Genomic DNA, 18,025 nt, shown 5'->3' on the forward strand with positions numbered 1-18,025 from the left:
TTATTCATGAATTATGCATTGGCTATTGTAAACTGGAATATATATTTTGGGGAAATTGCTTTGTGTTATATGTTTTTTTACAAAGGTGGTTTGGTCTTAGAAAACTGATTCTCAAACTTGTGGTTAGCGATTTATCTGAAGCTGAAACATTAAACCATAGACTTAGAACTGTGCAAGGCTGTTATGAAAACCACACAGTTATAAATAACATTTTATCTAACAGCTTCAGACAGCTGTTCATCTTTTCAAAACATCCCATGGTCATGCACTTAGATTCCTAGGCACCATACAACAATAAATATTATGAAAATAAAATTTGTAATTTCTGATAGCGATTTGGTATATTCTAGTTATTTGTGATTTTTATGGAAACATACACCAAGCAGATGTTACAGGTTCATAGATCAGAACTAGAAGCGGACCTGTACATAACTTGAATTTTTATAAACTACTAACATATTCAAGAAAATATTTTGAGAAATATTTTTGTAAATTTGCCAAAAAAAATCAGAAATTTTTATACTGATTCATTAGCAATGATCATTTTCATCGATTTGATAAAAAATGAAGTAAAATTGTGCTGAAAAATACTAAAACCAAAAGTAATTTGTGGCGGGGAAACAAGAGAAAATGTAAAGAATTGTTACAAAACATCATGTCTGCATTTTGAGTGTGTCAACCTACAGTTTTCAAACTAAAAGTTGGTATAATGTAATGTATATCCATACAAAACACAAAATAAATTTGATACAATACATATGAGGTTTGATTCTATGCATAAATTGCAGTGAAATTGTCATCTTTTCAGAACTTAATAAATAAATGTTTGTTGTGATTGATCAAACAAGGAAAGAGAATAACATAACATTGAACTAACAAAAGTTGAGAAGTCATTTGTCAGAAAAGCGTCAAGATAAAATGTTGTACTTGTTTTTAGTAGATTTTAGGAAAACTGCCATTGTGCTGTCGTCTGCTAAATTAGCTGTAGTCTGCATCCTAAAGACTAAAGTCAATGTTTTGTTAGTGGCTTATGAAAGTTTTTAGGTCTACATTGAAGTGGTTTATTTGCATATTGTAATGTGTTTATTTGCATATTGTAATGTTGTGTTTATTGTTAGTGTGTGAATGAGTTAATTATTGTGTACTACTTGACTTACTTAGATCAGCAGGGAAGAAATTAATGAGAGAGGAGATGAACTTTGTTGCTTTGTTGCTCTCCAGTTTTATCTAAATTTGGTACAATGTATTGTAACGCTGTACTGTTACTTTCCATAGAATGTCATGTGAGTGACAAGTTGACAAAATGACTCATACTATTACAGTAAAACTGGGTTCGGATCGTCCTGAAATGTATTACATTGTTTTACTGTAACCATGAAGATAGGAACACAACCTGCAAGTAGTTTTTTGGGGGGCTAAATATCTTTCTGAAATGCCAATTTTTGTTATAATTTTGATAAAAGTAGATAGAAGGTCATTTAATAAAATTATTTTCATCAAAATAGATTCACAATTTTGCTAAAATCTGTAGAGAAATTTAATTTTTGCCCGAAATTTTTGGAAGGAAAACATTTGATACTGACCGACAAACCAGATTCTGCAACTTAAAAGTCATTTTCATGAATCTTGATATTGAGGAATGAATAATGACCTGGAATTTGTTGAAATAATGACTTTTCAATAGGGACTATTTTGATAGTAGAAGAATTTAATTTCATTCTGAAAATGTGATGTGTTTTCAGATAAATACGACAGTTCAGATTGACTTGAACAGCTAACAATGTATCTGATGTGAAATCATGAAATTTGAAGCCAAACTCGTTAGTCAAAATGTTGGAAGTGTAATTAGTTTCTTGAATTTTTGACTACAAACACACTTGAAGAGCCTTGAATATGAACCCAGTTGGTTTGATTGGGTGTCATGAGGTTACACCATGAGGTCAACAGAGGTATAGGTTGATGTCCACCAAACCTGTTTGACAGGCTACTGACACATGACATTTTTCTACCTCAGAAATTTGCTTTACAACTTCTCTTTTCTGTGTCACTCCAAGAGCCCCCAGTATTGCCAAAATATTAATGTATCGTAGTGGGATGAATAAAATGGATTCCAATTCTCATGCTGGTTCTGGTTTTCATTAAATTGTTGGTTTACATTTGCATGTATGAAAACTTTGTTATTTTGTGCGTGACTTCCTCTTTCTTCCTTCCTTCCTTCCTGCAAATTTGGCTGGTATTTACTCCAATTTGTCTGGTTTATCTAAAGTTCAAAATTTCTTTGAGATTATTCTGTATAGTGTGATATTCTCTTACAAATTTTTGGCAAATTGAGTTTGAAAGTGTGTTTATAATTTAGATTAGCATAAAATGCAATGTTTTACTAGACAACAGGTACATTGTATCATGCAGCAAACGTTACAAAACAATTTAACCATTTGTTGATTATCTTTAAGAAATTATCAAATTTTCACAAATATTTTTTGACATTTCTATACACTTTTAGATAATATCTTAATGTATCTTTATCAACATCTCTGAATCAAAATTATTTCAAATTGTGATAGGTGAAAATTTTTGAAAATTTTGTCACCTGCAAAAGTTGACAACATGCTAACAACTACAGAATCTTTTAGTTCTCAGCTTTATGTGTCTTTATCAACATGTTTTGATCAAAATTGATGAAAAGTGAACATTTTCGAAAATTTGTCGTCTGCAAAAGTTGACAACATACTAACAACTGCAGAATCTTTTAGTTCTCAGCTTTATGTATCTTTATCAACATGTTTTGATCAAAATTAACTAGAATTATGATGGAAAGTGAATATTTGTGAAAATTTGTTGCCTGCAAAAGTTGACGACATACTAACAACTATAATCTTTCAGATATCAGCTTTAGTTTGATACTGCAACAGAAAGTGTTTCAATTTCCAAATAGTGAGTTCATTGCATCGTCTGTAAATCTATCAAAACATTTAATACACTGTTGTAAAATAAGTATAGAATGAATGTCACAGTAAGTTTGACATGCTGTTGTGAAAGGGACAGATTTTATTTTGTGACTTTCTCACCAGCATAAGAAAGAGAGACTCAGAGAGTGACATTCTTTCATGTACAGACTATAGATGTTGTCATAACCACAAGAAGTTGGCAAATTTGTGACATGTCACATGATATCATTTTTTGTGTGAAATGTTTACATATTCATATTCATATTCATATTCATTTTATTGACGAATTCTAACATTGTAAGTACAGTTACAAAGATACACTGATTAAACTTTACATGTTACAAACAACCAATAGAAAGTCACATTACTTACAGATGAAAGTAATAAGATTAAATACAAAAAGAGAATTTAAAAAGTTCAATTTGTCAACAAGATGTACGATAGGTCATTGTCAAGACATATCAGCACAACATGTTAACAAAAAACTTTCACTTTATTTTTATTGATGAAAAATATTCAAAGATATTTTTTTTTGAAGCAAAAAAAAAAACTGCAGTCTTGGCAGGTAAAACCTCAAGAAACAAGAAAGTTAAAAGCACAGCAATGTTAAGGGCATAACATTCGATTGAAGCAATGACTTTACTTACTAATCCACTTGTTTTTTCTGGCCAACATTATTGACAAAAATGTAATTTTCTGTAATTTGACTTGAATTGGTATTTCTTTTGGTCCAAAATGAACCAGGCTGTGTTTTTCATCACAAGTCTATTAAACTAGATAATGTTTTCATGGAGACGTTGATTTGAAAATGATAGCTTTGATAATTTAGAGATAAGGTCAGCCATATTGGTCACCTTGGTGACTGACACCCTATGGTAGCTAAGTTGTTATGGTCACCTTGGTGACTGACACCCTAGCTATGTTGTTATGGTCACCTTGGTGACTGACACCCTAGCTAGGTTGTTATGGTCACCTTGGTGACTGACACCCTAGCTAGGTTGTTATGGTCACCTTGGTGACTGACACCCTAGCTATGTTGTTATGGTCACCTTGGTGACTAGCACCCTAGCTATGTTGTTAGGATAACCTCAGTAATTAACACCATGCCTATGATATGACCACTTTACTGACTGACACCTTATCCATGACTCCTAAGTGCTTATTACCTTCAATGAAAATGCCATGCATGTTAATTGTTCACCTATTGCATATACATATGTGCTAACTCCCATAAGGCAATGTGGCCCATAGTGATGTTTCTCTGAAATCACTTGTATTAATGTAACATCATGAAGTGACTCTCCAGAACCCATAGTTTATGAGAATGCCTTGATTTCCTGGAGTAGTCAACTTCCCCTTTAAATCACTCTGTATACAAATACAGACAGTTATTTAGGGAGACAACAATTGTATTTTTTTGAGTTCAAATATATTTTATGTAATACATGTATGACAATCAATATTGTCAAAGTGACATTTTGTGATCGTTGGTCACAAGTTGATTAAATGCTAACCACCATAGGAGAACTCTACGTGTAGAATGCCTAATTTTGTTTGTAATCGCAATGTCTTTTCTCAATACGAGGCAATAAAAGTGAAAGTCTTGTCTTGCCATGAGACTAAATCCAAATACTCGGTTCTCATTGCCTCGCCATTCACTGAACGATATTCCTTTTCTAAACGATAGTTGCATACATTTCAAAGCTTTTTATAAAAAGTATACTGTGTGAGTAACCTGACAGTATTGTAGTGGATCTTAGTTTGTAAATAATCCGCTCTAGATGAGAGAATGTGATATGTATTGTACTACTGGAAGAGATAAAAGAAAACTATCGACAAAATAGCTCAAGATAAGTGTATCTTGTATTTTCCATGCATTTAGAAAAATAAATTACGATCACAAACCTACTGCTATTTAGACAAATAGGATCGGCATTGTCATAGAGATATACAAGATTTCAGAAAAGGAAAGCTTTTGTGCGAAACAAAGGGGAAATCAATCGCGTACACTTGTACCAGGTGGACAGACTGACAAATCGGTTTTTATGAAATCCAAAGTGTCATTATTCGTACAATGTACTTTGATTTAATTTAATTTATACGATGAGTCATAAACAGAGTTGAACAATTTATTGTTGAAGATTTAAGTTAAAATCAGCTGTCTTTGGAATGGCAACAGCCTTTAAATTTACCCTAGTAAAAATTGTAAGTATTTTGGTCTGGAAGATACGACATTCACCTATCAGCTACCACTCACAGTGGTTTAGAAGTCTGATAGAGCTGAATAACACAACATATCTTACAGTGGTTTAGAAGTCTGATAGGACTGAACAACATGACATATCTTACAGTGGTTTAGAAGTCTGATAGGGCTGAACAACACAACATATCTTACAGTGGTTTAGAAGTCTGATAGGACTGAACAACACAACATATCTTACAGTGGTTTAGAAGTCTGATAGGGCTGAACAACACAACATATCTTACAGTGGTTTAGAAGTCTGATAGGGCTGAACAACACAACATATCTTACAGTGGTTTAGAAGTCTGATAGGGCTGAACAACACAACATATCTTACAGTGGTTTAGAAGTCTGATAGGGCTGAACAACATGACGCATACCTCACAGTGGTTTTAGAAGTCTGATAGGGCTGAACTTACCACAAATTCACAATGGAAGTATCCAAAACTTTATTTACCCAGCATAAGTGTAGAAGCAACCACTTGAAGATAGGGTAGTCAGAGTTTGTAAAGAAGAACAAGTGAGGTGACAATTGTAATTCAAATCAATTTTCACTCAGTGAGTTGTAGTTGATCCCATTTGTACAACGCTGTAACCTTTGAGAGTTTTGCAGTTTTCTTTTTACTGAATGTAATTGCCGAAAATCATTGTGCACCCTGGTCGGACTTTCTCAAGGGAGTTGGTAAACTGGTAGCAATGTAAGATATGGTACAATGAAAAATGGTTGCGTGTTTTCACAGTTGATGTTTTCATTGTGTTTTTAATGGTCATGTAAATGGTAACTTTTAGTGGAAATACTGATGACGATGTCGTGCATTGAATAATAAATGAAGGCTCATGACCTGTTGTGAATGTAGCAGTAATAGAGTGGCCCACCCCTGCATCATTCAGTTATTGTCTTTTAAACTGTATACCCATCATGAATGTAATGGGGAAAGACAAAAGGCTTGCATAATGAAGTCTTAATGTTAACACTTCTGAAGTTGCAATTGTAAACAATTGGAGTCGGACATGTTTTGGTCAGGTAAGGACTGTCGTATGACGACTTTGTTAGTTTGAGAGAGAAAAGTTTGTTATTTGGTCTGCTGGTGGTCAGAGTGTGATTGGTTGTAAACTGGTTACTTTGTAGCAATATATATTGTTATATTCTTTGAAAGTGATACATTGTAGCAAGGTCAATACTTTACTATGTCTTTAATTAGTAATTGATTTGTTTGTGTTTGCTAGATAACAATGAATTAGTTTGACCCCAAGTTGTACTTTTTTACACCCCATGCATTCATAGACAAACTCTTCTCATGGCATGATATAAACGTACCTAAATGTCATCAGACTATTTACTTTATTTATTGAGGTGCTAAGTACGTAAACGCTAATGAGCTGCCATGCTTTCTCTTATTACCCTCCATTTAATACTGTGATCAGGGAAGTAACCCTGACTATGGGTGATACTTCCATGCTGTGATAATGAATTTGATTGCTTCAAATTTTGACCAGATTTCCCACGCTCTTAAAAAAACAGTTTGTAAAATCCCTAGTTTTACGATATCTGTACGTTATTTAAATCATCACATACTGTATTCAGATAAAAGTGTTTGATACACCAGTCGTTTTTCTTTTTGTGATAATTTGACTAATGGTAATTATGGTGAATTACTTAGCATACAAACTTCACAATGACGTAAAGTAGGCTAAGTTGATAAAGTTCACAAAAGTTCAACAGCATAAAGGGTACACAGCAATTTATTGGGAGACTTTTACTTCGTAATATGAATTCGTTGACATCAATTACACTAGTGAATCATATTAAAGGTACATTATATAGTCAAGTTTTTCATACATAGTTTTTATTTGCAGTGAAATTCTTTTTTCTAATTCCAGAAATTTATATGATATAAATGTCGATACATCAAGTACTTGAATCGTTTAGACATTATTTGTGTTTGCATACTTTGATCTGCTTACTTAGTGATTTGCTTGGAATATGGAGACTATTTGTAGATAGTCTGTATACGAACTGTGGTACTTTGAGGGATTTTGACCATACTGTGTGAGTGGTCGTTTAATGGTAACGATCCTGTATAGGAACTAGACTAACTTGTAGATTGTTTTTGACAAACGACCTTTTATTACTTACATAACCAAATTTTTAGCTTGCTTGATAATTAATGGATATTTTTTTATTATTTCCATCTAAAATCAAGTTTAGGGGAGCAAAAAATTTACGCAAGGCCTAGAAATTTTGGTCGAATTATTTTTAGCAGAAAATTAACACAATTTTAGTATCATTTCACAAATATGTATTAATATATGTGAATCCACTATAAATTAAAGTTAAGATACTTTAAAATGTCACATTGGAACAAAAAATCTGTAAGTTGTAATATTAGTGGAAAAATATTACGTACAGAAATATGTATGTTGGAGAAGAAATAGTATGTGTTGCACACTGAAATTATCAACATGTGTGAATGTTCTGTTTGTTTGTTTGTTTGTCAAAAGAATGGTTTCTTTATGATCCAGGTTTCTTATACCAACTCACAAGTAGAAGTAAGTTGAAGTACCTCAATGTGAAATTGTAAAATGAATCAAACTCTCGTAACAAAACTGCATAAAACCGACGGTAATGTTTCATGAGCATGTTTAGAGAATGAAATGCTATACACTTGTAGTAGTGGAAGGCAACTTATAGTTTAGTGTAATGACTGTTTTAGTGACTTTGTATGTCTTTAATAAGTATTTACTACAAATAAAATATGCCATAAATCGTTTGAGGCATGCATGTATGAATAATACAAAAGGTCGATTTGTAAGAAATCATGTCACTTGACAATTTTGAACCAAAATTCCTACATGAATGAAGTGATAAACATGTTTTTTATGACTCATGTCCAAAATAAAGTCGAGATTTGCCAAAAAGTTAGGGAAGGACAAGAATTTTTGTTCAAAAAATGTTGGTGGGAAAGTGACACAATTTTGATATAAATTTACAAATGAATAGTATTTCTACAATTTCTGTCTAGAATTATAATGAAATGTTCCAAAAAGTGACAGAAAAACAAGAATTTTGTAGTCGTGATTTTGGCAGGAAAGTGACACAATTCTGATATAAATTCACAAATAAGTAGTATTTGTATGATTTCAGTGTAAAATCAAGATAAAACGTTCGGAAAAGTTACAGAAAAACAAGAATTTTGTACACATAATGTGGTTTCTACTGGGTTAATAACCACACTACTGTAGTTTCAGATATGTTCACTTTGCATATTTACTGTTAGCCTAAGGAGTTATTTTGTGGAATTTGCCTTCAAAAGTACGCGTGTAATTTCCCTAGATTTCCCCATCCCAGTCTCCATGACCCAAAACTACTGTACAAACGGTTAGCAGTTTGAAATGTCAACATAAATTTTACCATGTCATTTTGACTTTAGCTAGGGGTATATGAAGATGATAAAAAGTAAATAGTTGCTGATTTGAATAAATATGGTGATAGATTGTTCACAGTAGTGATTCTAACTAATAAATATTCCTTTTAATGGAATCATGTGCAGTTTTAATGTGATTCAGTTGAACCATTTAAAATGTCAGAAAGTACACTTTGTAATAACACAACTTGGCATGCACCTGGTATCAGTACTTCAACTAACATTTATATTGTTAGTAACCTTAAAGCTAAATATTTCAATAAATAAGTTCAATTTAATTAAACCATGGACCCTCCACCAACTGTTGGTGGAGGAGGGTCTATGATTAAACAACAAAATTAATTCACCAAAGATGTCTAAAGTATTTTTGAAGAATTTTCATATTTGGTATATATACCTCCAGGTGTTTTGTTAAGAACAGCTGAGGTAGGTTAAAGGACCATGTTTCAATCCCAGCCAACCGTTTTTACAAACCTAGATTTTGATACTAATCCAAACCACAGACCTTCCAAACTGGCCCTTAGTAGTAGGTTTTTACCCATCCCTTAAAAATATAGTTCCGTGCCAGCTGGAGATGAAAGTGTATCAGTGATGGTGTACGTAGACCACATGTTTAAAATTAGCCTCTTCCAAGGAATATTTATTTGTAATGCACTCCAAGGAGTTTGAACTAAATATTGTTACAGCCTATAAGTATCTTTCAACAGTTGTTGGTTTCTGGTTGGTTGTCATGGTAATATATGTTTCAGTAAACACCTTTAACATCTGGTTTGGTTCAATTATTTGAATAACGTATATAACAAGGGATTTTGATGAGAGAGGGTGTTAGTTTTGCATTGGCAGTGTCTCTTTATCAAAGTACCTATGAATAACAGAAAAAACAAGCAAACAAATAAATAAACAACACCAACTTTCCTACGCAAAACTTTTTTAAAGTTTTACTATTGACAACAATCATTATTTTTATTAATTGGGTCAACACTATTATGAGGCCACCCAGTTCTTTACTGTCTATTTTAGTTGTATTTAAGCATTTGAAGTTCAAATAAACACACTTATACCGTCCTATGGGTATGCTATGTTATTACTGTGACAGTCCCTAGGCATATGAACTCTACAAAACAGTTTGACAAGCCTGGTTACTAAAAGTTAGTTCATGTATAGTCTGACCTGTAACTTTACAAAGCCCCCAAAACACACTGTCTTTCTGTAAAGTTGTTCCTAGTATAATACGGTGCAAAAACTACAAAGTATATGTTTGAAACTTTGCCAAATTGATATGGCCCGTGTCGAGTCACTTGGGAAGATATTTTCTGGTATTTGATTCTGATGTTGACAAATCATCACTATGGAATCTATCTTGGAATACTGCCATATCCGATTGTTGATGTCAAACTTTTTAAATGACCTACTCATAATATAGGGAGAGTAATATTTTAAACATATGTACAAGGTGATGATGGCTTCATATCTCAATTTCTAAACTAGGGTGACATCACATATTTAACCCTATCCACACCGTGTACTTAATGAGGACACCCTCTCAATAGTCTAATGGATGTTTTTCAAAGTTTGAATGAATAGAAGCTCCCCCTCCCTATATCCCCCCCCCTACACACACACACATACATACATACATACATACATACATACATACATACATACATACATACACACACACACATACATACATACATACATACATACATACATACATACATACATACATACATATATACATACATACATACATACATACATACATACATACATACATACATACATACATACATACATACATACATACATACACATACAAAGATATAGACAGACAAAGGCAGACACACACACACACACACACACACACACACACACACACACACACACACACACACATAGCACCACCACCACCTTGATGTAAGCAAACACAACACAATACTATTTTCATTAAAAAAAAACATTGATCTAACATTTGAAAACACAAAAAATGTACAACAAGTTTCTAAGTTGAAGTTATTTTTTAAACATATACTTCATTGACAGCGGAAGCTGTTAGAAATCCATCCACCGTGATAAAGTTCCTATCCAAACTTGATCACAATGTGATTGTAAAAATATCCCCAAGACATTTATAATATAATAAGTTACTATGAATAGTTCATCTCCTACTGTGTCTCATTGATCAATCCAAATATGTCTAGGTGTTAGTTGTATGTTTACTCCAGGGTTTATGGTTTCATTAAGAGTTTAGGTAATATTGGAAGAGAACCAGGAATAAACAATTACATTTTTACTGAAATGAAAATTTCACCTACCTGTAGTTCTTAGTCTGTATTTGATATAAATTAGTATTTTGATATTTGATTTAAGTAAAACCAGAAATTAAAATAAAAATGGTTAATTTTTATTTAATCCCACATTTCACCTCAGAAAGTTCAGATATATGTATACTCAGTAGGATTGTCTTATGTTTCACTGGATTATTTACATAATCATGAAGTCACTCGCATATTAATGACCTCATTTGCATAATAACGGTAAGTTATGTCAGTTCTAAACATGAAATCAAACTGTTTGATAAAGATCTGTATTGAAAATTCTTTTAAAAAATCTTCATTAATTTCTTTGTATTTTTATGTTTTGTGACAAGAAAATTTATCCAATGAGAGAAATCTCAGTCACGATCATTGTTATTTATCTTGACATGTCGTAGTTAAAGTCAAACTCTACTATCTCTGCAGACAAAGTGGGAGAAATGGTTGCCAGGTCAAAGGTCGGGTCAGAGGTTAATGGAAACATTGGCGATAGTTCTTTTAATGTTTCCTTGCTAAAATTTAGTGCAAACAGCTGGGTGTGCTTAAGAGGTACATTAAACTCATGAAATTCATAACATATCATTTTAAACACTTTAAGTTGTGTGCTAAGGAGTGAAAAAATGTTGTAAAAAAAGTTTGTCTCAATTTGAAAACTGTTAAAGTTATGTGGTGTGCAATATTAAAACTGTTATAAGAGAGAAACTTCCGATAGGTTATTGCCATGCTCTTCCTGGATAACGTCAATCGGAAATCGTTGTATGTGGCCATCTTTGTCAGTTTTCTGTTTAGTGTGTTTTATAGCTGTGGTGGCAAAGGGCATCCAATCTGCACTTCTTTAGCAACTATTACAAACTTAGCAAACCAACGTACTATGGTATAAATAACGTCTTTGTCACTTCTGTGGATTTTTCCAAGATTAGTGCAGACAATTTATAGCATCAGGTGTTCACTGAACAAAAAGATGCCAACAGACACGTCTATTGAAACCTGTATAAGGGGAGTTGTCTGTAGTAATGGTGTCTTTGATAAAATAGTCATCTATCTAAATCTGTCATCCCAAGTACTTAACCTTTTGGATTTCTCAAAAAAAGTTTGGGTGTCTCAGTTTTTTTTGGATTTTCTCAAAATATTTGAGAAAGTAATCAAGATTTTGACAAAAAGTTAATAATGATGACTATTTTTGTTATTCCAGACCAAAATTATGTTGATATATAACAACAAATTACATTTTACCAAATATTTTGTCAGGTTTTTTTTAGCGGGAAAATGTTCCATGTTATGTAGGAGCACTTACCATTTTACGTCTTTAATATCTTTCTTTGACTGAGATTTTTCTAACAATTCATAACTTAGACTAATTTTTGTGGTTCTAGTCCAAAATAAGTTTGATATTTCACAAAAAGAGTCATTTTTGTCAACTTTTGTAGTAAGGTGTGAAAGTTATGTCAGATCAGTTAACACATACCATTTACAAGATTTGACCTTTCATCACCTCCTTGTGTCTCTCACAACTTAATGTCAGTGTATTTTAAGATGTTGGTGTTATTAATTTGTCATTATTCAAAACTTGATGAGTACCTCTAAATCTTTGTTAATTTGTAAGGTAATTCTTTGTGACATCGTCCTGTACCTGTGGTGAGACAAAGACACTCAAATTAGACATTTCATTTGTTATGGTTGTGAACCAGACTATTTTTAGACATCAGGATGACATTTAGACTGACATATCAGCCGTTGTTGGGCGTGGTCTATTATCTTCCTTGACATTTATCTTGTACATGAACTTACTTAGGGTGAATGACATAACGCAGGAGTTGATAAGACTGCTTAACTTACTTAGGATGGATGTCTTAGACATAACACAGGAGCTGATAAGACTCCTTAACTTACTTAGGGCGAGTGACATAACGCAGGAGCTGATAAGACTGCTTAACTTACTTAGGATGGGTGTCTCAGAGACATAACACAGGAGTTGATATGACTGCTTAACTTACTTAGGATGGGTGTCTTAGAGACAGAACACAGGAGTTGATACAACTCCTTAATATTCCACTGATATCTTATCTATCTACTTTCATATCAATATATATAGCAAGTGAAATGAACAGTTGAACAAATAGTTCACACTTGGTCTAGTTACCATATGTTGGGCTCGATTCTCTACAATCTCTCTCCACCGTCTAGTCAAATGGCTTTTTCTAGCACAACATTCTGTTCTTACCATCAACAGTAGTAGTTTAATGCTATTGGAGAGTTGATACAAACATGATATCATCGCATTCTCATGTGACTTTATAAAGACTGGTGGTTGAGTTTGTAGTAAACTGAACAGTTAGAGTGTTAGAATGCTAAAGATGATTTACTATGCACACCTTCAGGGTTCAAAGGTCATAATATATTGATCCAAAAAGTCTTCCATCTGTAAAAATTCTAAAATATTGTACTATTTTTAGTGGATCTCCGTTTAACCTGTTTTATCATTTATGGCTGAATGACATCTGACTCATCAAAAGTCACTGAAGCGTTTCCATGACGGATAGAAATATTTTACATACCTCAACTACTAACCTATAAACACAGTTTCAGTGTACATTTCATCGCCCCCATTTGTCCTGTCCTATATACATAGTTTTTTAGTCTGTTTGTCATCACCCACGTTTATCCTGTACAATCCCTTTACATCTGTCAGTACAAACCAAACAGTAAATAATTAGGGCAATGGTGGTGGCTTCTGTCTTCTGTTGAAACTGGTTGGAGGGGACATTTCAACAAGTGTGTTAGTTGGACGATATAAAAGAAAGGACATGTGTATTTCAACAAGTTGTGTGTTAGTTTGAAGATATAAGGGGGGAGGGGGGTTTCAACAAGTTGTGTGTGAGTTGGTCAATATAAAGAGGGGACATTTCAACACGTTGGAGGAGGTGGAGGGGCAGTGATTGAGGGTGGGAGAGAGGAATGAGTTAACTAATGAATGGATGGAGGGAGGGAGGGATATTTCAGCATCAAATCAAGTTTAAATAAAGTTGAGATGTTACAACATTTTTGGAAAGTCATAAATGTAGTTCAGATAATTTCAGTGGAAAAGTACCACAATTTTAGTATTAATTCACAGAGAAGTATTGTTTCTATGATTCCAGACTAAAACAAATTTGAAATGTGACAAAAAATTACAGAATAACAAGAATTTTTGCAAATATTGTTGCTGTGCAAAGTCAGTATTGAAGAGGTCATTGCCTTCAGTTGTATGGGTGAATACGATATGTAATGGCAATATTGATGACAGATTACCCATATGTGGGTGATTTCCTGAATTTAAGTTACAATTTCCCAAATTGTCAACACTTTAGCATCTATACTATAAACAAAACAGCTGCACAAATTGTTGTGGTCACTTTTCTGCAGACTCATCGAAACATTACATTCTTCAGCACTGTCTGTTTCCCACCCAAATCATTTGACCAAAATTTTTTGTTTTTCTCCAAATTTTTGGCAAATGTCCACTTTCTTTTAGATTAGAATCCACAAAATGAATTATTTATTATGATTCGTATCAAAATTTTGGTTCAAAAGTAGTAAAATTTATTAAAAAGTTACAAAAAAGTGGAAATATTTTCCATGTGTGCTGGATTGTGAAGAGCTTCTTTGTTCTCAGTATGAGGTCAGCTGAGTCAAGGAAGATAGTAGACAGCAAGTGTAGAACATGGCCTCTCATGGTCATCAATATAAATCAGGTTGGCGTTAGGGGGTCCAATCGTATTTTATCCTTAAGTAACCCAAACGCCTAACTTCAAAACTTGAATACAAACCTGTATTAGTTGTACAGTCAGTCCACTGTTCTACATTCTCTACAGTGATTGCTTGCGGATAAAGTAAGATATTGAAGTGATGAGATTTCAAGCAAATATTTTGAAAGTGTTTTTTGGATTCATTTGTAGCTGATGAAAAATTTTGAAGACATTAATTTGCTATCATCAGTCGCATTAACTTCTTTTTTCTTTGGTTTTCTGTCCAACAGTTGTGAGGATGAAGATAGCAGCTCAATTAGCAGTGGTATTAGCGAAACAATCGCCGAAATGAGCACAGATGATAACGTGACTGGTTCCTCCGTTAGTTGTTCATCGTCAACACCAAATACACCGTCCACTGGGAGGCGTGTTCCTAGACCAGGACAAGCATTGTCAGACAAATCTTCCATTAATTCACCACGGAATTCTGTCGATTCGAAACTATCTGACGATATTAATGATCCAGACAGAGGCATGGATGTTCCGGACGGTGATGTTATCGGATATGAGATGACAAGGAGCAGCTCAAGTTCTGGAAATGTATGGAGAAAATATTCGCCAACGGATGAAAGTCCGGATAAGAGTATCGATGGGAAAACAAAGGACAAGAATGCTAATCTTCCAAATGATAAATGGAGGAGAGGTGATTCCGATTTGTCTGATTCTGGGAAAAGTAGAAGGAATGGAGAGAGTTCGGGAAAAGAAAGTTGGAGGAAAGGTTCTGAGAAAAGCAGTATTCCGGCACCATCATCTGGGAAAAAAGAAAGCACATCACCAAAACCCCAGAGAGCAAAATCAGCCGGAAGTGGTAAACAAGATGAACGGAAAACAATGTCTGGAAAACCTCCACAACAAGGAATTAAAAATACGCAAGAAATGAAAAAGTCTCCGAGTGCAAAAAATCAGCTAGCTGGTAGCTTTGGCTACAAGAGACCTGTTGGTCCAACTAGCGGTAGTACAAATAGTATGCCAACAACTCCAAACGCCGTCAAGTCGGCATCATCTAAAGTGCCTCATTTTGGATTCGGTCTTAAAAGCCTTCCTAATGAAAAAAGTCAACGATTAACTAATTCAGTTGAAAATGGCCACAGAGAGGAACAAGTTAAGATCAGAGTCCCTGTGTGCGGGACAAATAGTTTAACTAGATCAACCACACCGAGAACGTCTGCAAATGTACGTAATTCATCAGGTATCCAATCTAATCAGCACTATCAATCACAACCATTGCTGTCAACTCAGAGTGATTTGTATCAACACTATCAATTCCAGCAACAGCTGCAGCAGCAACAACTACAGCAACAACAAATGCATCAGCATCAACAGCAACTGCAACAGCAGCAGCAGACCAAATGTGCCTCTAATCCTCACATGTTGAACTCAATAAGTTCGTTGAACTCAATAAGTGCACGAATGCTACACAGTGATAGCCTCAGTGAAGGTGGTAACGATATACCAAGTATTAGTGTGACTGGAAGTTCATCTCTAAGTGTAGGTCCACCCATAACAAGGACTAGCCCCTGTAGTTCAGATGTTGAAGTTTCTCCTTCTCTCAGAGTCAAAGATATTTCTTCCAGACACGGACTATCATCTCCTTCATTAAAACGGTTGTTTAGTCGCGGGAAAGGTGACGGAAGTCGTTGTCCGTCACCAAGTGCCTTTAGTGACACGATAATCTCCAATCCGCATGCAACATTAGCGGGACATGCACCTTTTCTAAAATCGATGATTGGGAGATACGTAACATCCAGTGAAACGCAGACTCCATGTAGCATGGTACCAGATCATCACCCAATGCCTGGTACCTATAGCAACCCAAATACCAACTCTGATCTCACTTTCCCAAATATTATGTATAACAACTCACTAAATTATCAAACTTATCCCAAAGATCCGTATCGTAGTCACACTTCCAGTATGGGATCTTTGTATTCAGCACCCGGAGCAGTATGGATTCCACCGGGATCCTACCTCTCCAATAGTATATCTGAGAGTGGGAGTATCGAATCCATGGATTCCGCTTCAAGTCAGCTTTCTCTTAATAGTCGTGCTACCAGTGAAAGGTATGGAATATCGACACCAAAGAGTGGACCAGGATCACCGCTGATACGCACCAATAGTATCAGATCAACAACATCGGAAAGGATTTATCCAACATCTCTGGCGTTGAAAGAATTTGATGAGGACTGGATGAGATCATACAGCTATGGTAATCTTACCCCAAATGGTGGTCCATTATCACCAACACACTCTACCTGCTCTCAACCAGCTACCAGGTTCCATTATCCGTCCCTAAGTCCTACTAGGTAAGTACTTTATCAAATTAAAGGGGAACACTTCTCTAGGAAAAAATTTCTTTTCATAAACCTTTGGTTGTTGAGTCGTTTCATTTACACTGTTCATTCATGGGTCTTAGCATACATGAATAGGTGTTAGATGAACAGTACATATTCATGACTGAACAGAAATAAGCACTTAGGAGTCATGAATATTCAGTTTGCATCTAATAAATATTCATATCTGCTAAGATGCTTGCGACAAAGTTGTAAAACAAAGAACAAGAGAGGTGAAATGGTGTTTCAATTTGGTGGTTTTTTGGCAATTATACAAGATTTATGTGATTTAAAGTAATGAAATGATGCTCCAGAATTCAAAGTTTATGAAAATAACTTTATTTCCTGGAGTGGCATTCCCCATTATCCAAAAGATGATTAATTAAGACCACTGACAAATTAAGAAAAAAAAATGAATAATAAAGAACCAGACTCTGAGCTAATGTATGCAACTGATTATAAATGTACAGGGTTCATTGTACTATGTCTTTGCTGCTAAAATCAAAGGACCCCCCCCCCCTCTAATGTGATGTCAATCAATAAAAACAAAAGACTACTATTGGCCTCTAGAGGGCGCTTCAATCTGTGCCACATGAAGTCATCTCTACAAAGTAGCTCTGATGTTGACAGTGAAGTGTTGTAATAACTTATGATGAGATCCAACTGTGATGAGACTTGAGACTGGATCTTACTAAGACTTTGACTTCTGACTACTGTGGTCTGTAGTGATATTTGAACCGTGCTTACTGTGCGACCCTTGACCCCTCTCAAGGCATAGTCAGCAGTAGGTAGCACGTTGGTGTAATAGAATTCATCTTATACACATCGTTGTCGGTTTACTTTCATCCCTGATTCATTCTAACAGTAGCCCAAGGGTTAATTCAAGAAAAGTTTATCACAGATTATGTTACTGCAAGACTTAGGTTCTATTTCCCGACTTTGTTGAGATTTGGCACGGAATTATCCGATTCTGTACAATC

At 34.4% G+C, this 18,025-nt stretch overlaps 1 protein-coding gene across 2 annotated transcripts in view; it reads left to right on the top strand.

The window, feature by feature from the left end:
* The window catches only part of LOC144452951 (neuron navigator 2-like), a 251,620-nt gene that overhangs the window by 137,954 nt on the left and 95,641 nt on the right, over positions 1 to 18,025 (top strand). For both annotated transcript variants that reach the window (XM_078144185.1, XM_078144186.1), the window contains one exon: positions 14,946 to 17,018. In XM_078144185.1, coding sequence (XP_078000311.1) covers positions 14,946 to 17,018 — 2,073 coding nt within the window. The remainder of the gene's footprint in view (positions 1 to 14,945; positions 17,019 to 18,025) is intronic.

Source organism: Glandiceps talaboti, chromosome 23 (genome assembly GCF_964340395.1).
Source record: "Glandiceps talaboti chromosome 23, keGlaTala1.1, whole genome shotgun sequence".
Lineage (NCBI taxonomy): Eukaryota > Metazoa > Hemichordata > Enteropneusta > Spengelidae > Glandiceps > Glandiceps talaboti.